Below are 19,974 nucleotides of genomic sequence, written 5' to 3'. Positions count from 1 at the left end.
AAACGAACACAAACACACAGTGCGAACTTTTAGTCATCGAAGGGCAACTCGTTGCAGTTCTGCGAGTTGGCACATTTACAGCTCCGTCCCGACGGCGCGTTCGGATTGTGGAGGCAGATTCGCGATTCCGGGCAATCGCCATTGTTCACCTGGCACTCACTGAAGTACATTGGACACTCGGCCGTCACGGCGGTCATGCCGTACATCTTGTGGCTGCCAAAGAGTGGCCCCGAGATGCCCATCTTGCGATTGCCCATCAGATCAATGCTCTCGATTCTCTTCCTGCAAAATCACAACGTCTTAGATACAATCGAAAGAACTATTACTTGAGCTTCAGTCATTCTTACGTTGACCAGTCTGTCCAGTAGAAGTGATCATCAGAAATCGCCAGACCGAATGGATAGGACAGATTTGAGACCACCACTCTGTGCGACTTTGAGTAAGTATCAATGCAGCCCAACTGCATGTTTCCTGCATCGGCATAGCAAAGTTCTCCGGACTTTTGGAAGATGGCCAATGAATTCGGGAGCATCACTTGTGGCTGCGTTAGAAGGATTTCTCGGGCCGTTCCATCAAGATTCGCCCACTCAATCTTCGGCTGTGCACGATTCCAATCCGACCAGTAGATTTTCCTGCGCCGACGACAAACTGTTGAGTAAGTATTGAGTTCATAAAAATAACTCACACTTACCCATGATGAGGATCAACAGCAATTCCTCGAGGATTGACCAAGTCCTTTCGAATAATCACAGCTCTCAATTTGGGATCATCCAAACTCGCCACCTCAATGGTGTCCTTAGTTGAGTCAGTCCAGTAGATTCTCCTGGAAATCCAGTCAACGGCAATGCCCTCAGGCGACAGGATATCTAGAAAAGTCAAGAATTTAGCATCGACCTCGCAATCAAACTAAACACAATAATCACCTTCAGAAATAAAGACCTTCTTGTCACTGCCATCATACTTCGAGCTCATGATATTCTTAGATGAAATATCGCTCCAGTAAACTCTGCCCTCAGTGCAATCATTATCAACCCCAATAGCCATCTGGGACATGGACACAGGTCTGCCTCTCGTAGCTGAGAAAGGCACCCGGACAACAGCCACACCTTGGCTTATCAGCAAGAATCCAGTCTCATGCTGCTGAACCTCAGCGCAGAAAGTCCCATTTCCAATGTAGCCTGAAAGAAAAGTCACATTTAATGATTTTCTTCACAATCCTCTTTGCTTCTCACCTTGATTACAGATGCACTTCACTCCACTGCCAGACGCTACACAAGTGGCTTGAGGATGACACATGCGCGGATCTATGACACAGTTGAGTTCTCTTCTGCACACAAAGCCATCTCCCTCAAATCCAGGATCGCAGACGCACTCATAAACCGTGGAATCTCTGTAGTTCGGCACGCACGAAGCGTAGAGACCACAGTTGTTTCTCACATTGCACGCAGGCGGTTTGGATTTGCAAGTGTGAATACCATCGCCCTCGAATTCAGGTGGGCAGAAGCAATAGGACACCATCTGAGCATGATCCCAGCGGCAAAGTGCATTCTCAGCACAAATCGCGCCTCCGCAGGATCCAATCGGGACGCAGAAATCGGACATGTCCCTCTCGAAGCCCTCCTTGCAGTGGCACATGCCAGACTCGCAGACTGAGTAGATGCCACAGTCGTCCTCGTGCATGCACTCCGCCGCCATGAAGCACGTCCGGCCGTTGCCTTCGTATCCAGGATCGCACACGCAAATGCTTGTCCTTTCTTCCGGCAGATACTTGCACGTGGCGTGGACATCACAAATGTCTTCATCTGCGCAGGAAATCGACTTCTCCTCACACGTGTGACCATCACCATCGTAGCCAGGCTTGCAGACACACTCATAGCTGGAAAGAATAGGAAAAACATTTTGATTTATTCTCACAGGAGAATTATAATTCTCACCTGGCATCTGATCTGCTCCTCAAGCAATCAGCATAGGGACTGCAGTTGTTCTGTTCGTTGCACGAGGGCTGCTCCAGCCTGCCATTATTGCCTTCCGGATTGTAATACTCACTGCCATTGTACGAGTAATTATCATCCTGATGAACACAAGTGGTTCCGAAGGCAAATTCAAGGATTTGGAAGCCATGAGGACATGTGCATTGCTCTTCCGTACAGAAATGCACTGGCTGATAGTCCTGATCCAGACTATCCCGATGCACACACTGATTCACCACCCACTCCTCATCATCAGCACAGTTTTGCTGGCAAGTCTTGCCATCGCCAGAGAATCCATTCAGGCAGAAACAGAGGTCACTGATGCAAATGGCATGGTTTGAGCAATCAGACTGACTCTCACAACGTGCAGACTTCTGAGGTGGCGTTGGGTATTCCGGAAGGACACTCACTGATGGGTAAGCAGGTTGAGGAGATCCTTCGGGAGTGCATTCGTAGCCATTTCCCTGGTATCCCGGACGACAGATGCACGAGTATCCGCCGAGTTCATTGTAACACTCGGCATTCGCATCGCAAATATTCACTCCTCGGCACTCATCAATGTCCACGCAGTGCTCAACGCCTGAGACAATCCGATCCGGAGCAAATCCATTCTTGCACTGGCACACGTAACTCTCAGCATCATCCTCGTCCTGAGACGGGACACACAGTGAATTCTCTCCGCAAATAGCCGATCCATCAGTGCAAGGGTTGGACGATCTGTCTATCCCCGCCTTGCTCAGCATGCTGATCCTGATGGCCTGCTCCCTGGGCTCATAAGAGGCAGACACCTTGGTGATCTTTTGCGGCAAGGACTCCTCGCCAGATCCCGCAGACTTCTCCGCATAGGGACACTTCTCGAAAGTAATCACTTGCGACAGACTGAAGACAAGATCCTTGTCATAGTCCTGAACGAAAATACGCCTCTGCCAGTCATTGGAGCGAAGTTCCGTGTCTGAGACTCTAGTGAATTCCTCCACGTAATCCCCAAATCTCAGCCTCGCGCCGTACGGAATTTCCGGAAGATTGCAGTCCAGCTCTATGGCAACCGCCAACTGATCCCACACATTAAGTCCTGTGAATCTCTGCACAACCCTGCACTCCTCACCACTGCCCTCGAAGCGCAGAACAGCCGTGTGATTGAGAGTGCCGCCAGTCAGTTGATATCCATTCTGGACATTCCCCACGGGCTTGGCAAACAGCCAGGCAATGCCACTCCCGATGACCTGCAGCACCTGCAGTTTAGATCCCACTTCGGGCTCCAGAGGACTGATAGCAGTGTAAGTCCGTCCATCGGACGTGACGACGTACGATTGCAGCTGTGAGTTCACCGTCTTATCACCCACAGTGCCCGTGATAAGTCCCGAAACGCGAATTGGAGCGTCGCTCTGGATGCAATTGTATCCATTTCCGTAGTATCCTGCCTTGCAGGCACAGCAAAATCCAGTCCTGGTGTCCTCACAGTTGGCATTCGAGTGGCACCTGTGCTTTCCTCGATCGCGGCAGGTGTAGAGAGCGGCCTCCTGGCCACCAAGGTAACGATCAGGCTCCTGCACCTTCTGATCATAGCCCAATGGCCCAACGCGATACAGAAAGACTCCAGGGACTCCGTAGTTTGTCAACTCTGACAGGTATTTCACATTTTCCTGGCCAGATCCCTTGAGAGTGAACACTTCACCCTCTTCAGACACAAAGCCCGCCTGAGCTCTCACATCTGGCAGTCCGGATTCTCCCACGTCGCCCTTGATCCAGTTCAGTCCGCCCTCGGGATAGAGGAATTCCACATAAGTCTCCCGATCGCCACAAATCAGAGCTACCTGGAAGATCAGCAGACAAGGGAAGATATTAGACCAAATCGAAATCTTGCGCAAGAAATAATTTACAGATATATTGAATTACATATTCAACTCGAGAACAATTCGACTTTGACTATTATTTTCTTATGACATCTGCATATACAGGAAAAAACAGAAAAATAAAATAAACATAACAATAGTAAAAAAAAGGATATTAAGCAGAATACCTTGGAATTATAATGGATAAGACTAAATTACTATTACACAGAGCGGAAATATGGTCAAGAATAACTCCGTTCGCACTACGCCACTGGGAAAAGCATAGAAATCATTCGCCTCGCGCTCTAAAATCTCCAGCGAGAGATCATCTGATATCAAAAGACCTCTCTATATTCTTGATAAACCTCGTGATCTGTTTGCACTTTCAGTTCTAATAACATCTCTCACGGATCAATACACCCAATCCCGACTTATTTCCAGCCTTCATTGGCCGCAAATAGACGATCGCGGCGGGAAAGTGAAAGCGCGCCGACCCACCTGATAAGTGTTGAGGGCGTCCGCCTTCTGGTCAAAGTGTCCGACGCTCTGCCAAGTGGCCACGAAGAGGCTCCTGGCCTCGAAGTCGATCGTGTTGGTGAAGCCGTTGCGAATGACGTCCGTGGCGCGGTAGAGGACCTGAGGATCGTGCGTTACGTAATAGGCGATCTGCGTGGTCTCATTGGCGACGCTGGTGTCCACGTTGGAGTAGAAGGGCGCGATGGCCGGGTACTCAATGGGGAAGGGCGCATTGGCGAAGAAGGGATACTCCGAGCGGAAAGTGAGCAGTCCGTTGGTGTTGACCTGGCGAATAAAAAGAGGCGAAATTGAGAGATGATTTATTATTAAGCTCTTTTGCGGCAATTTTTCCGTCCATATCAATCGACTCGCTCTCGAGTGTGAGTGTTTAACAACATGAAAATTGTTATCCAATGAACTTAGCCTTTTGCTGACCCATTCCAGAAGCTAGAGCGATAAAGTGCTAATTTCCATTTACTAATACGAAAATTTTATTCACATCGCTCGCACTCAATTTCTCTTCTGCACCACCAAATTTCTGTTCTCCCCTTTTTCTCAAGGCATGTTCAAAAATACACAGAAAAAAGAAGGCCAAGAAGTGTATTGAGGGAGTTGTGACTTTTTTCCCTCCTTCGATGAGAGTCAGGCAAAGTTGACTGAAACAATTTTCTATTTTTGCATTCAACAATGTGAAATCCTTACGAAAATCTCATCGTATTGTTGCGTGAAGAAGTGAACAGGAGTGCCGAGTCTCACGCTGGCGAATTTGTCATTTCCTGGCGGCAGGAAAGACGCCTGATTGCCATTCGTCACATCGTACAGTTCATAGAGAGACACCGCGAGTGCACTTGGAATCAGAACGTGGCCCAGAAAGAGGCCCAGGAGAAGTACGAGACTCCTCATGGTCACACTAACAGTCACTCAAATCACTGGTAATCCTGAAGGAGGGATCAGCACTTTTTCCAATTCCGTCCGCTCCCAGCGAGATCACTTCGAAGACTGAAGCTGCGATGCGGTTTCCTCTGGGAATTCGCCTCAGAGTGATGCGCCCGCCGAGGGGCCAGCAACACGTCGCATTCTGCTCCTCTCTCCATTCAACCGCTAAAGAAAACGAGCCGGCGTTCACATGCTTAGCAAACCCTGCGAGACCTCACATAAATCCGAGACGTATTTATGGATGTTCGCATGAGTCCTCCTTGAAAATGAAATATATTAGTCGAGAATTATGCTTTGCAAATATAATTTATGCTTTTGCTGAATTTGTATCGCTTCAGATTGAAATAATATTTTCATAAAGAAAATTAGAAAGACGATCAAAAACTGAATATACCCAAAAAAATCAGTTTTGAGTCGATTTTTTATAGAAATAACGGATGGAAATTTAAGAGATTTATTATAAGTTGAGAATTAGTGTGGAAAGTTTCAAAATTTCAAGTTACTGAAGGTTAACATTATCCTAAATGGTGAATTTAGTGTTAAAATTAACAAGTATAATGAAAAATCCGCTTTTTCACGCACCTTGAAATCTGTACTGCAGATAAAAGCAATCATTGACTAGCAATCTGAGCAAGAGGGCAACGCGAGAGTCATCTCAATTAGGCCCCTCATAATTCCAACTCTTCATCTTCAGCGAGATTTATTTGGATTGCCGCAGAAAATATCAATATAGCTGAGAAGTGTTTTTTTTTCTCGGGATCCCTTTTTAATATGAAAGTGGCGTTGTTTATTTATAAACACAGTTAAAATTAGATATTTAGGGAAGCATCCAAAGTGATTTTGATGATGTGAAAAGACTCCATTTTCACATCATCAAGAGCTCAAGAGACTTTTTCAGATAAATCAAAGCACGAGTGCCGAAGGTTCTCTTTGATTTCTCCTCTTTTAAATAGCAATAAAATCACACTCTGAACCCTTGAGAGACGACAGATCTTTTTGGCTGAGAAATTGAAAACATCTGTTTTGAATTTACCATCTTCACGCTGCCTCTGACTCTTCCTTCTTTGGCCACACAACGCGACACCCAAAACTATCCCGGAGGCCTTTTGTCACGATCCTCGAAGGCATGCGATCTTTCCGACTCTATGGGAATTTTCTCGCCTCTCCTTTTTCCGCTCTCTCAACCAATAAAGTCTTGCGTCACCGGAATTATCAATTTTTTCTCCTATTCAATTGAAATAGTAGGAAAATTCTTGTCATTTTTTCCCACTCCACGTCGCGGTCAACTGATAATCCATTGATCGCGATCATTCATGAGAAACCGCGCGCCTCGCAATTAACACAATTCTCGCCAGATGAAATTGTGAAAAGAAAGCAATTGTGTTGCGGAAGCTTGTGGAAGTTCATCTCGAATGTATCAGAGATCATCTTCAGTCGAGAACTGAGATTTTTCCCTTCTCGCTTCACGCTTATTCCAAAAATAGGCGCTCTTTCATTTCAGTGGCGGTTTGTCTGGTCGCTTCTGGAACAGAAATCCACGCCGAGGGGCCAAAAACTTGGGATATCAATTCGAATTGGTGATTTTTTATTGGATATTTTAATTCAGATATTAAGATTTAATGATGATTTTATGAATTTAATTCAGAAACACTAGAATTCAAATGAAGGAAATGAATAAATTCAAAAATAAGATAATTTAACTAACTTGATTAATTTCAGTACTTCAATTGATAAAAAATTCATTTCCTAGAAGATATTTGAGATCATAATAATGGTATATTGAGGAAACCTAATTATTATACGTATTATTTGCCATTTTCTCCATCACGCCCAGTTTCTTGGCAAGTGACTTACGTCGATTAGTCAACTTTTGAATCTCTTTTGCCAACGCTGCATTTTCCTCGTCGATCTTCTCCTTCTTCTTCCTGCAAATAAGCATTAGCAACAAATTCAACATGAAAATTACAGCAAGAAAATCTGTGAAACTCACTTAAGGCTCTGCAATTGGGCTTTCATCCCGATGTCCTTCTGACGCCTCTCCGTCTGCTTCTTCCGGAGAGTGTCCTCCATCTGTGCGCAATTCGCCTCGAGCTCTTCAGCTCTGCGTTGCTTCATCGGCAGATCCGCACCGAGTCTCTCAACCTCCTTCTCCTGCGCCAGCACGTGCTGTCCAGCCGAGAAAAGCGCCAGATTTATCAAGACAGAAATGCATAGAACAAGAGAAGGTGCAAAGAAGCTTACCTCCGGAAATGTCTCGACTTTGCTGATTATTCGATGTATGTCCGCGGCTATCTCCTCGTAGCTCTGCGCTGCATCGGATTCTTCTTCCGAATCTTCTGAATTGCTCGACTCACTGGACGACAACTCCTCCTCAGACTCCCACAATTGTTGGACAAAATACTTTTTATACAAATCCTTCAGTTGCTCAAGCAAAGCCAGCACGATTTCGCCATATTCCTTCTCGTCAGCCAATTCTTCCATTTCTTCCTCGAGCCACTGTCTGCTGTTCTCCACCTCGTCGAGATATGACTCGTACTCATTCAGCTTTGCCTGCAATTCCTCAATCTCGGCGTTCATTTTCACCAACAATTATTCCAATTGCACTTTTCACGCGACGCCAAATCACGCTTTGCGAACCAACGGAAGCTTTCAGCACTGCAGTGCCACGGGCGGAAAATAGCAAAAGCAGTGTTGCGTGTAAAATTTCGAATGCATGAAATCGAAATGAAACACACGAGAAACACATCAACTGCTTAACCCTCACTCTGTCCACCCTTTACAGAAAATTCAATCTCGCAAACCAACCACACATTTATATTATATATTCTTTGAGTGTGTGGGATTGAAACGCTTAACAAAAAAAAAAATCATATAATGCTATAAAAGATCTCAACTTCTGTATGAAATATAATTAGAAAACAAAACCGCAGAAGCATTTTTTTTCTCTGAATTACACTTTCATCTCTTTTCTATTCCAGTCTAAAAAAGATCATTTTTGTTTAATCTTTCACGACAGAATGCAAATTCGACTTTTGAATCCGCTTTTCATCAATTTACCCGCAAATGTGTTTGATTTACATGAAGTCACGCATGCTCAAAGTGATCCTTCAAGTCTATCCAATTTTATCCACTGCATTTATTGCACTTAATTCCTGGATCATTGCCAAGTTTATTTGCACTCGATAGTCAAGTGATCGGCGAGTTTTCCGTGAAATCAATTGAAAATTGTGAGTATATGGGCACTGAAATCGAATAAACCACCCTTAAAAAGAATTACCCTGAGAACAAGATCATGAGTTGTCCAGTCAAATGAGTTTTTCACGCAATATTTAGGCTGAAAATCCCCCGTGAAAACTCTCTTACTTATCCACTCATTATGTAATGTAATTGTTTCAGTGCTCGAAATGGCTCTGCCTGAGAATCTAGTGAGGAATTACAAGAAATTCCAGGTGATTTCGCTTCCCATTTCACAGAGGTCAGTAGACTGATGTTGTGATCCTTTGCAGGAGCCGAACGGAGTGCCCGTGTTCCTCAAGGGAGGTCCTCTGGACAAGGTTCTCTTCGGTACAACGGTGTTCCTGTGCGGCGTGGGGATTCTGTGCTTCGCGAACATGGTTTACACGATGGGATTCAAGAAGAAGCAGGCGTAAAATGAGCCTCTGCGCCTGAAATACTATAGATAAATGACTACAACTTAATCGTTTTGGGATAAATAAAACACTATATATCGTCAGTTTCATGTCATTTTATTTATAGAAATGTATTACCTATTTTCTGAGGTACAGTTAACAATATAAAAAATGTCATTTCACTATATATCAAAAGAAGGTGTAAATATACTTTTTCGTCATTTGAGAATTTCTATATTTGCTTACTCTTTCCATGTGGCAAAATATGGATTCGTGATATTTCATGCGTAAAGATTTGTCTCCTAAAATCATTAAGGCACCTCACTTTCTCATTGTCTCACGTCTAAATGCTGGGTTTCTTACTTCAGTTGCTTATTGATTTGGGAATGAAATTTGCAAAAATATGGTATACACGTGCATTTCTTAAACTCTCACTTTATCTTAACATTTTCATGAATCCTCGTCATTATTAAATATTTACATGCAAATCTACGGGTATTTGTTCTCCTTAAAAAATGGGTAATATTTCTGAGTTTCGCTCTTTTGCTTCATGTAATTTTTTTTGATAAAAATTTCTACGCCTACAACTACCAATTAAAAACTACAGAGATTTTTTTTGCATCTCTCACAGAGATTTCTTTTGTCCCTTGCATTCCTTTTTTGCTCTCTACACAATCTCTCAAAAATATATCTTTTCGCCCACCAATTTTTCAGTATTCCATCAATTTACTGTTCGCTTTCCACTCTCGCGAAAATAAAAAGGTCTAAAACTTTGTGTGTAGGAAGAAATACAAACCGGGAAAAGCTTGCAATAAGACAGACATATTTTCTCAGTATTTTTTCGCACAATGTTATATAAAAAAAAACATAAAATAAACGTGAAATAAAAAATTGACCAGAAAATGGACGGCCTGGATTAATTCTTAATATACATTTATAAATCAAGAGAAGTTTATGAGAAACTCTTGGTTCTTTTGTACATTTTTCCACCCATGCTTGAAAATGGAAAACCCTCTATTTCCCTTCATTCGATAAACTCTTCCTTTAAGTATTGTCATTCATCTACATATTCTCTTGATATGAGCAGATTTACCATGCAAGACACTTGCTTTCCTTGGACGTTTTTCACTCTCTCGCTCTCTCTTTCTATTTCTATACATCTAAGATGGGATTCAATTAATTTCTTCTTCTTCCAAAATACTTTTTAGATTCTCTCTAGAGATTCCTAAATTTCGTCTTTCGTGTCAATTTGTAAAAAATAAATGTAAAATCTATTCACATGAAAAATTGTATTCCTACGACTCATTTTATGTGGTGATATTGAGGATTGTGTTTTACTTCACTTCTTGTTTTTTTTTTTGGAACACAACATGGCAAAAACTATGCTTTCCCCACTTTTTTTTGATACTTCTTGCCAAGACATTCTTTACGTGTTCCACAAAGCCATGGATATTAGCGTGATAAATCCTCTGCCGGTTATTCTAAAGTGTCTCACGGTGATTGCAGCAATGGCGCCCAGGATGAGGAAGAATGGAACAGGTGCCTTCATAGCTGCATTGTAGATTGCACAGTATGGACACTGTGAGCTGCCGCAAACCTCGCAGATGTTCAGCAAATACGTGGGCAGGGCGTCGAAGAGTGTCTCGTTGAATCGCTCTGAAAATACACACAGAGAAAAACCCCTTCAAAATCCTGCAAATTCCTCAAGATTGGGAGTCAAACTCACCCGGAGCATAGTAATCATACACTCGAATGGGCAAATAACGAGACATATTTGCCACTGGGAACCATCGTTCGACCGTGAAATTCAGACAAACATCGTCAGCATCCAACTGTAAAAGCAGAAACATTTAGATTCCAGAAACAGATGCAATGAATAAATTCTCAAACTCACGAAATTAAAGTAGAACAGAACTTTCTTCTCCTGATACTTGGCCCTCTCCAAGTTCCTCACTCTCCGGCTGAGAACATAAGTGTCCAGCTTCTGTTGCTGCATGAAATATCCAGTGGGAATTGCCACGTCCAGAACAGCCATTCCTGAGCGAATGGACTCATTCACATTGATCCACCTGTGAAGCATAAGGAAAACACAAGGTGAAGACATTCAAAATGCACGCCATAACACACTATTCCCACCTTTGGCATGCGTAGTAGGTGATATGAGACTGATTCCTTCCGTGGAACACAGCGTGAGCGTTGAGATCGAAGGATGGAACCGGAGGAGCCGTTTGATATTGCTTATCGTCCACGTTGTACTGCACGTGCATCTGCAGAATGGCGTATCCAGCACCCTTAGCCTGCACCTTAACCGTTCCCCACGCATTTGGAATCTACAGAAGGATAAAACACACAAATCATATAACCATTCAAAACAGTACACAAATTATAGAACTCACATCGATACTCTGCAACTCTGCAAAGTGTTTGTCCGTGATGTGCAACATCTTGGTCTGTCCAGGAAGTGAAGTGGCTTCTATTGTGACTGCCAGCTGAGAAACATCCCTGATCCTCGATCTCACTGTGTACTCAATCAGCGCCTTCATAGCCACACTCGTGTCCTGCGTGGACGCCCAACCGCCATCCGTCAATCTCTGGGCATTGAGCCATCTCACAATGGGATCTATCATCAGTTCCCTCCTCGTCACGTACACCAGCAAAGCGTACGCCGTTGTCTCGATGTTCAGCGAATCGTACTTGTACGGCAATCTCGGCAGGCTGAAGTACTTTTGATTCTCAAGCTTTGTCGGCGGTTGTGGCACTTCTTCATTTCCCCAGTACATAAACTCCCCTATCGTCCTGGCGTGCTTCGCCAGGATGCTAAAGGAGTTTTCTGCATGCGGTGCATTACTCTGCATAAGAGCATACGTTACTATTGCCGCTTCGTAAGGCCCCCCAAAGTCTTTTATCATCTTCAAATTTCGATCTATCCAATCTATTGCTCTCTGCTGTGCCATTGCCACTCTCGCGCCCAATCCTCCGGCCGCCAAATCCTTCACACTGGCCAGTGTTATCAAAACATGTGCCGTGAGTGTTATGTTCCTGGCTCTCAGTATTTCATTCTCCGTTCTGTTCATCTTCCTGTCCGGCGACCAAGTCGTTTCGTAGAAAGATCCCTCCGGTGTTTGATGGCGCAACAGCCACGCCACGCTCTTCTGTATCATATTCGGATCGATGTAGATGAAATTTTCCCATTCGTAGAAGCTCGCCTCTTGGAAAATCCGCACACAGTACGCCGTCAGCCATACACTCGGATCCGATTGATTCCAATCCGAGCGGAAGAGTGAGAAGGAGCCATCCTTATTCATGAAGCTCAACTGTCTCTGATACCCAATATTCAGATGGTGGAAGGCGTGCTTTTCCATTGTCTTGTTCCTCTGATTGATCAATCTCATATAATACACGGTAAAGAGATTAGCCGCGAAGCTGAACATGTTCTGTTCCGCAGATTCCATTGGCAGGTGAATCAAGCTGGTCACATTGACAGGCATTGTGGGGAAAATGGGACCCACAACGTCTCCCACGAGACTGATCTTTGCACTATTGGATCCGTACACATAGTAACGATCCACTTGATACGGAATTATAGGCGTCTCCGTAACATTGACGTGCATGTACTGGAAGACATAAGCGCGATTGCTGAGATCCAGCAGAATGGACTGGTGACGATACTGCGGCAATCCATCGGCCTCCACATGCAGTCGCCGGGTGACTTTGTCCATTCCCAGCAGCGTGGCAGCGTGCATGGTCACATCAATATCACCCAGACGTTGTGGCACAATCGGCAGATACACAATGGACGTCTCCTGCGCCTCCAGATAAATGAAGAACTGATGCTCACCAAAGGACGTGCGCGGATTGTAGGAGCGCACAATTCCATTCTCTTCCACGTGCACAAACTTATAGTCTGGCGATCCGTGCAACACAACTGTGGCCTCAATAGCGTTCGTCATGTAATTGAAAACAGTCACACGGATGCCCACTTGTTCGCCCTGGCGACACGCGCTCGGCATCTCGACGTTGATGAAGAACGGCTGCACACCCACATATTCTATCGCCTTAGCCACCATTCCGAATCCCATGGTCGGACTCACACCAAAAGCCGACACCATCCACAGAGCCGGCCGATGAGGAACATCAATGTTGAAGATGTATCTGCCGTGTGGTCCAATGTTCACATCACGCCACAGCCACACATTCTCGTAGTGTCTCTGAATTCGATTGAAGCGATACTTCCGGAAATCCGCCAGCAGTGTTGCATTGTGATAGTCACAATTGATCTCATCAGTTCCATCTTCACAATCGAAATATCCATCACACTCTTTATCCAACCTGTAACAGCGCCCATTGAGACACTCTCCATAGCCCAAAGTCGCATTGCATATCTCCAATCGCCGCGGCACCGTAGCGTCCGTGAAAACGACCAATCCCGCGAACTCAAATGTCCGATTGGCGTCTATTCCGTACGTCGATGAAGGGTAGTACACCAGCTCATCGGGATTGCCCTCGTGTGAGTACCAGCGATGCTTGAAAGTGCCATTTGTCTGCTCATCAAATGTGGCCATCTTCGTTATGACATTAGCATAGGTCAGCTCATTTCCTGCCTGCATCGTGTAGAAGGCATTATCAATTCCGGACAGTCCCACATAGGCTCCTGGCTCTCCATAGATCGCCACCTCGACTTTGTCTCCCGTTCTCGCCTTGCGATTATTGATGAACACCGTGAAGTTATTTCGAGAGATTCCATTCACTGGGAAAGTGAGAGTATCCGCCACAATCAAGCCTCTTCTGCCCACATGCCACACCACAACTGTCGACACAGGCGCCATTTCTGCACTCAAAGTGATCGCCATTGTCCTGATGCCCTCCTGCATGTTCTCCTGACCAGTCAACAACACAATCCCCTTCGACATGACAATGTAGTGGAAATTATCCATGTGAAAGTTCGATTGCACATGCAACACCACATATTCACCCACTTTTGCGTCAGTCGTACTGGTTGTAATCTTAATCTGTTGATTCAGGGGCGAATGGTGACCCAGCAGAAGAAGTTCAGCACTTGCTCGCTCACCACGTGAATCAATAAAGTTGGCAATGAGACGCATCGAAGAGGCTTCATTGAGGAAGTCATTGGACTGCTTCGTACTGTCCAGATTCAATTCATTCCTCAGATCCACTTTCAACTCCCAAATGCCATCACGCTCAGACATTCGCAGATTCCTCAACGGATAATCACGACGTCCTCCAGCGCGACTCTCTATCCAACCAGTTATCTCCATTGTGCCATAGAAGAAGTTATCAAACGGCAGTGGTGAGCCATCGTGATACTCTGCCACGAGATAGCATGTGAAAGGCATGGCGGGCTTGAAGACTTGAGGACTTCCACCCAGGAAATTCACCCTTATTGATGAATTGTAGACCCTCGTCATGGCATAACCCTCAATCACCTCATCATAGAATCTCTCGCCAACTGTTGCCGTGATCAGAACCTCCATGCCAGAGAGATTCGGCACCATTTGCTCAAGTTCCGCCATGGGGAACTTGAAGTCGAACGTTCCGTTGAAGAATCGCAAGTACGGCAGTTGATTTCTATACGATCGTGTCCAAGGATCAAACACTTGGTTGTACTCCGGTTTGTCCATCCAGAAAGGCCAGCGTTCGTCAAAGTTGAAGTGCTTCTCCACAATGTAAGACTCCTGGAAGCCCTGCTGCTGCTGATAGCGCTCATCCAGAAATTGTCTCTCCAGCGGAATGTTCTGCGGCCCGAACAGATTGTGATAAGTGGCATCTCTGTTGTAGTATTCATCCTCTCGGCGGTATCCTGAGGAAATAGAGGGAAAAATTCAGTTCGATAATTGATTAATAGATTAATTACTCACCTCCTGTGTTTCCCACGCGATATCTCATGTTGAGTATCTTGGGATTGATGAAGCCAATCGGTCGAATGGTCGCCTTGAGGGTGAGATTACCCCTCACTGGAGCGCCACTTGTGAAATTCGCCATAATCTTGCCGTAAATGAATGGATCACTGTTGAAGAAGAATGCTGGCATTGTGACGTTCACTTCAAAGCGTGACTGGTAGTATTCCTCCACTTGGAACGTGTGCTCCTCCACTTGGCCACGCGCCACCACACGAACCGTCCACTCGCCATAGCGCGGCTGATCAGAGAGCTTATAATACAGACTCACAGTGCCCAAATTGGATTGTCTGGAGAGCCAGCGCCGCATAATATGCCCCTGGGGATCTAACATGTACACATCCACCGAGTTGTCGAAACCCCTGAGTTCCGTTGTGATGGGAATTGTCCGGAAGCGCACAGTTTCACCCTGCATGTACACTGGCTTGTCCGTCTGCACGAAGATTGTCATTGAACGCTGTGAGAAGGTGATTTTCGTCTCATTGAAGAAGGCCAATCCACCCATCACAGAATTGTACAGCCCCTCAATCCTCAGCTTGTACTCTCCTTTCACACTAGTCGGCGGCATACGCATGAGGAGCTCCTCGGGAATGCCCTCCTTCACATCCTTCTCATCGTGGGTCATCTCCACGCCATTCCGCGAGATACTGGCCCGCACAATTATCGGCAGCGGTGTGGAGACTATATTAACAGCCACACGGTACACTTGTCCAGGACGTACCATTCTCGACGCCACAATGAAGTACGTCGCCTCGTTGATCTGCAGATTGTCGTCGCTGTACAGATTCCTATTGAATGGATTCAAGTTGGGATTGAAGTCTCTGTCGCGATTAGCCGAGATCACAGGCATTCCCGGTTGACTGATGGGCCCCACTTGGGGTCTATTGAAGTCTCTGTCCCTGCCCGGGAAACCACTGCTCACGCCGTCATTACCAAACGGCCTGATGGGATCATAATTGTCTCTTGGTTGCCCAAAATTGTCATTGCTATAGACACTCCCACCCCCGTAATTATCACCCGGAGTGAAGCCATAATTCGGCCGATCGCTCGTTCCGCCAAACAAGCCACTGTCGCGCGTGACGCCGAATGGATTCAAATCATTCACATCGCGGTTGGGACCCAACCCGTCGTATGTCTGTGTCGGATATCGATTATACTGATCATCTGATCCATATCGAGTGTACACGTCATTCGGCGAGTTGGCCTGCTGACCAATTGTCTTGTCAATCACCAGAGTGAGGAGGAGAAGGGCCACAGCCCTCTCGGTGGGCCTCATCTCGCGCGACCCCCGAAATCACACACAGAGACAAGTCTGAAAGAGACAGGAAATGAGAACAAATTATATCATTTTTTTTCTCCACGCAAAGATTCACTTTTTTTCAAACTCACCCTTTCGAGACAATCAATTAAATGGAGCTTGACCATGCATTCACAACGTCACAAGATTCACTGGAAAGAGAGAAAAGAAGAAAATTGCCGGGTTATTTTTGATGTTTTACACACAAACACACAACACTCGAGCAGAAAATAATCTCTAGCCATTGAACATCTGTAAAGTGAAAACATTCTCATCCACAGACAATTCACGCAGTGTCTGGAATTTCTTATATGGTTTGAGACAATTAAGTTGATATGCATCAACTTGAAAATAGCTTCTAAGACGGTCTGCAAACTTTATAATTAAGAATTTCTAGATATGATTTGTTCTGTGAATTAAAATTCAATTCAATTTCTTATAGGAAAATATGAATAAATGAATATTCTTCTCTAAGGGCATATTCGTCCCATTTGGCACTGCGGATTTTGGTAGAAAATGTGTTATTATTCCGGATTTGAGCACCCCAAAGAGAGGAAATCCTTCGGGAACTTATTGTTGTTGTCATTCCCCGAAAAATCATATCAGACAATCTCTTCATTGACGAACGCGCATTTCCACGCCTGTGTCATTTGCAAAATTACCTTTTCAGCAGCACGGAAACACGAAACTCACGCAGAGACCGACTGTTAAATGGCCTAATGAGAATTTTTGGGACTGAAGAAAGGCGGATTTTGGAGGGTCGAACATTTCATCACCCACCCCGGAAATTTGAACTGTTTGAGTCTCACGACAAATTATATTTAAACATCATCCATCAGTGGGTGTACCATGTGTCCTCCTCGGCATTTCTCTCTCCCTTTCTCCCCTTTTTTGCCCTCCTTCCTTCAAGTGGCCTCTGAGTATCATTTCCATACCTTTTCCATCACAGAAGCCCTCTTCATCTGTTTACTCCCGCGCGCCGAGAGAAAAAACAGACACCGGAGCATTTCAGCCTTCACTGGAATTTATGCCAGTGTTCGTTGGAAATTGATAAAATTACACAGAAGCCATCATATTCAACCTGCTTCGCCCAGAGAAAGAGTGCGCCAGAGAGAGAGAGCACAAAGAGGAAGATCACCAGGACATCCATTAAACATACGATCTCATTTATCATACTGTGAAGTCTCACTAAATTTAGGAACCGCCAACAGGCAGTTGGGAAATTTAATCCTTCACTGAACACCATTTTTATGGACTCAAACTCTTTATGGACGAGTATTGAGGAAAAATTCACCATTAAAATAGTTAGTGCAATCATAAATTTTCGTATTTGCCACAATGAACTTTTCCACTAAACAATAAAACATCTGTTTTATATTCCCAAGATAAAATTACATATACGCAGAGACGAATTCCCGAATGTGGGGTTTTCAGCAAAAACAGCGATCACCCTTGGTGAATAATTTCTGAGGCACATGGAGTGAATATTACACAGAAGGCAAGTAATATTGCATAGGCAGCAAATTCCCAGCGAGAATTGAAAACGCCCTCGAGATAAATGGAAGAAATTGAGGGTGATGCAAAATACACCCGAGAAGGGTGACGGTGTGTTAATCTAATTTTCAAGCAAAACGTGCGATGAATCCGTGTGTAAATCATGTGAATCTCACCCAAACCATTGAGGCCGGAAATTGAAGAGCAAACACAGAATGTTTCATTCTCAAAACAACCAAAAATACAATATATTGCATATCATTAGCAAGTTTTAGAGCTTCCACTTCCTAAAAGAATATGTGTAGACAACGTGTCAGAAGTGTTCTGAAATATTTCAATAAAAATACCCACGATAAATTATGTCACTGGACACCTGTTTTCTCCACGGCATTCCCTTCAACACTTCCCCAAATTCCCTTCCGATTGCCTTCCTCTGAGGAATTAATCAACCGCAAACAACATTTTTATAGTTCATTTTATATACTTTCGCTTCTTTCTCACTTCATCACACAGAAAAGCGCTTCATCAACATATTCCATTACATTGTAATCCGTAAAGTGATAAAAACTGTGATAATTTCAGCGTTAATTAACAGTGGATTAAATATGTTTGCAGCAAAACTGACATTTTTTTTACATTATTAACCAAACAATAAATAAACTTTGTGAGTGATTATGGATAATTTCAATCCACACCTTCAAGAAAATTATTAAATAGTGCATTCAATTGAAAAATGAGCGCCATCGAAATGTGTCGTTCGAAATCGACAGTGTGGCATCAGTTGAACAAAGCATAGTTTTTTCCTCTCCACCAAATAGTTCATCATCAAGTCTATTTTCGATTTACCAAGGCTGAGTGATAATGGACAGAGTCTGACTGGTGGTGTCAGGAAATTACGGTCAGTGATCTCGTCTTTCAATTATTTCCCACAATGCACAAAACCACCACAAATCAAACAGTTGTCCAACTGTTTGTAGGAGAAAAATCATTTTTCAATTTAATAGCTCAAAAATTGAAAATCAAATTAATCGTGAAATTTTGCATCAAAACTTTTATCGATTGACCTTAGCATTGAGTGAAAAAGTGTGATTTGTGTTCATATAAATATCTGGAATAATTGCTTTCAATTTTCAGTTGATGCCGAACAATCGATCACAAAAGACTTAGCAAAAAAAAGGGATCAGAATGAAATTTATCGCAGTAGCAATCGTCCTCTTGGCAATAATTGGATCAGGTAAGTTAGAAGTGAAAGTAAAAAGTTGAATTCAATTTCTAATATTAATTTTTTATCACTTTAGTTCTGTGTGAACCTCAAATAAGTCAGAATTCAGACTCCAGGAATTCAATTAATGGACCCGCCGGTTATGATGGAGGATGGTGTAAGTTATCGACACTTACTGATACTCATCTATTCGAATCGCTTTCAATTTCCTCTTTTCAACACAATTTTACACGAAAATAGTGCTGATATCGAGTAATTAGTCTTTAGACTGCCTATTTCCACTATTTTCCCTCTAAAAATGTGTTAAGAAAAGAAAATTGCACGGAAGTCCTATCGATAAGAGTCGAAAAGTTCAAAGCAAAAATAACACAGAAGGGATTAAGCGCTAATACAGGACATTAATCCTCTCGTTAAACTTACAGCCCCCTATATGTATGGCGGAGGCGCAGGTCCAGCACCCATGAGACGATACGTACCTGTGAATAGGTACGCCAATCCATGTCAATATTGAGATAAATTAAATGTCCCGAATTTCTGAATAAAGAATTCCGAAGCATAGCAGACAATTGTTTGACATTTCAATATTACAATTCATTTGTACAATATGTGTTCAGGTTCAGAGCGGAAGGCATTCGGCTCAAAATAGCGTAACATTTTCAAAATGAAGAATCCCTTGTGGAAAATTGGAGTGTCTATCAGTATTAACATTGTGACATTTAAACCCATAGTGTCTCTGAGAGAAGTGAAGATATTGGGAGATCCTCCAATGCTTCCCCCCACCCTCTGTTTTCCTCCTCGTGCGTTGGAGTAAAAAAGAAACTGTTAAAGCAGAGGCGAGAGAGTGGAAGACATGTAATAAAATGGAAAAACAACAAACATTTCAGACAGAAGGAAGGTCTATTTCCAGAAAATTGTAAGGAGAGACTGAATATTGGGGTCTTAAAGAAACAAACTCAGCAAATTCCTAATGATTACAATGATTTAACAACACCACTATATACTCTCAAATCCCATATGCACACCATTATCATCTTCACAAGACAATATAAACTACTGACCGTTTTATTAACTGACTCACAATCTCAACGTTGAATTATTACGAATAGTGTGGATAGATGTATGTTTTATAAAGAGACGCCAGTAGTGAAAAGCTGCCGGAATGA

At 43.8% G+C, this 19,974-nt stretch overlaps 4 protein-coding genes and 1 long non-coding RNA gene across 5 annotated transcripts; 2 read left to right on the top strand and 3 right to left on the bottom strand.

The window, feature by feature from the left end:
* Window positions 1-3: 3 nt before the first annotated feature.
* Window positions 4-5,296, bottom strand: LOC132261828 (nidogen). Its single transcript, XM_059760826.1, has 8 exons — window positions 5,021-5,296; window positions 4,301-4,603; window positions 1,935-3,784; window positions 1,233-1,876; window positions 924-1,178; window positions 692-866; window positions 348-632; window positions 4-282 (listed from the first exon to the last, which is right to left on the bottom strand). Exons 1-8 carry the CDS (start codon window positions 5,219-5,221, stop codon window positions 30-32), a joined length of 3,966 nt encoding a protein of 1,321 aa, XP_059616809.1. The 5' UTR covers window positions 5,222-5,296; the 3' UTR covers window positions 4-29.
* A 110-nt stretch (window positions 5,297-5,406) lies between these two features.
* Window positions 5,407-7,907, bottom strand: LOC132262263 (tropomyosin Por p 1.0101-like). Its single transcript, XM_059761473.1, has 4 exons — window positions 7,496-7,907; window positions 7,245-7,420; window positions 7,109-7,179; window positions 5,407-5,513 (listed from the first exon to the last, which is right to left on the bottom strand). The coding sequence occupies exons 1-4, from the start codon at window positions 7,829-7,831 to the stop codon at window positions 5,449-5,451; spliced, it is 648 nt and encodes a 215-aa protein (XP_059617456.1). The 5' UTR covers window positions 7,832-7,907; the 3' UTR covers window positions 5,407-5,448.
* Window positions 7,908-8,389: 482 nt separating this feature from the next.
* LOC132262002 (cytochrome c oxidase subunit 7A1, mitochondrial-like) lies at window positions 8,390-8,987 on the top strand. The gene is made up of 3 exons (XM_059761098.1): window positions 8,390-8,481; window positions 8,651-8,703; window positions 8,761-8,987. Exons 2-3 carry the CDS (start codon window positions 8,659-8,661, stop codon window positions 8,902-8,904), a joined length of 189 nt encoding a protein of 62 aa, XP_059617081.1. The 5' UTR covers window positions 8,390-8,481; window positions 8,651-8,658; the 3' UTR covers window positions 8,905-8,987.
* Window positions 8,984-16,026, bottom strand: LOC132262001 (CD109 antigen). Its single transcript, XM_059761097.1, has 6 exons — window positions 14,760-16,026; window positions 11,280-14,701; window positions 11,020-11,213; window positions 10,778-10,952; window positions 10,610-10,715; window positions 8,984-10,539 (listed from the first exon to the last, which is right to left on the bottom strand). Exons 1-6 carry the CDS (start codon window positions 15,646-15,648, stop codon window positions 10,310-10,312), a joined length of 5,016 nt encoding a protein of 1,671 aa, XP_059617080.1. The 5' UTR covers window positions 15,649-16,026; the 3' UTR covers window positions 8,984-10,309.
* Window positions 16,027-18,720: 2,694 nt separating this feature from the next.
* On the top strand, window positions 18,721-19,369 carry LOC132262616 (uncharacterized). The gene is made up of 3 exons (XR_009468461.1): window positions 18,721-18,823; window positions 18,888-18,968; window positions 19,234-19,369. It is a non-coding gene; the product is annotated as an uncharacterized LOC132262616 (long non-coding RNA).
* The last annotated feature ends 605 nt before the right edge of the window (window positions 19,370-19,974 follow it).

This window comes from Phlebotomus argentipes, unplaced genomic scaffold, assembly GCF_947086385.1.
Source record: "Phlebotomus argentipes unplaced genomic scaffold, Phlebotomus argentipes genome assembly contig_15, whole genome shotgun sequence".
NCBI classification, from domain to species: domain Eukaryota; kingdom Metazoa; phylum Arthropoda; class Insecta; order Diptera; family Psychodidae; genus Phlebotomus; species Phlebotomus argentipes.
Note: the sequence above shows the minus strand (reverse complement) of the source record. Positions and strands in the feature narration are given on the sequence as shown.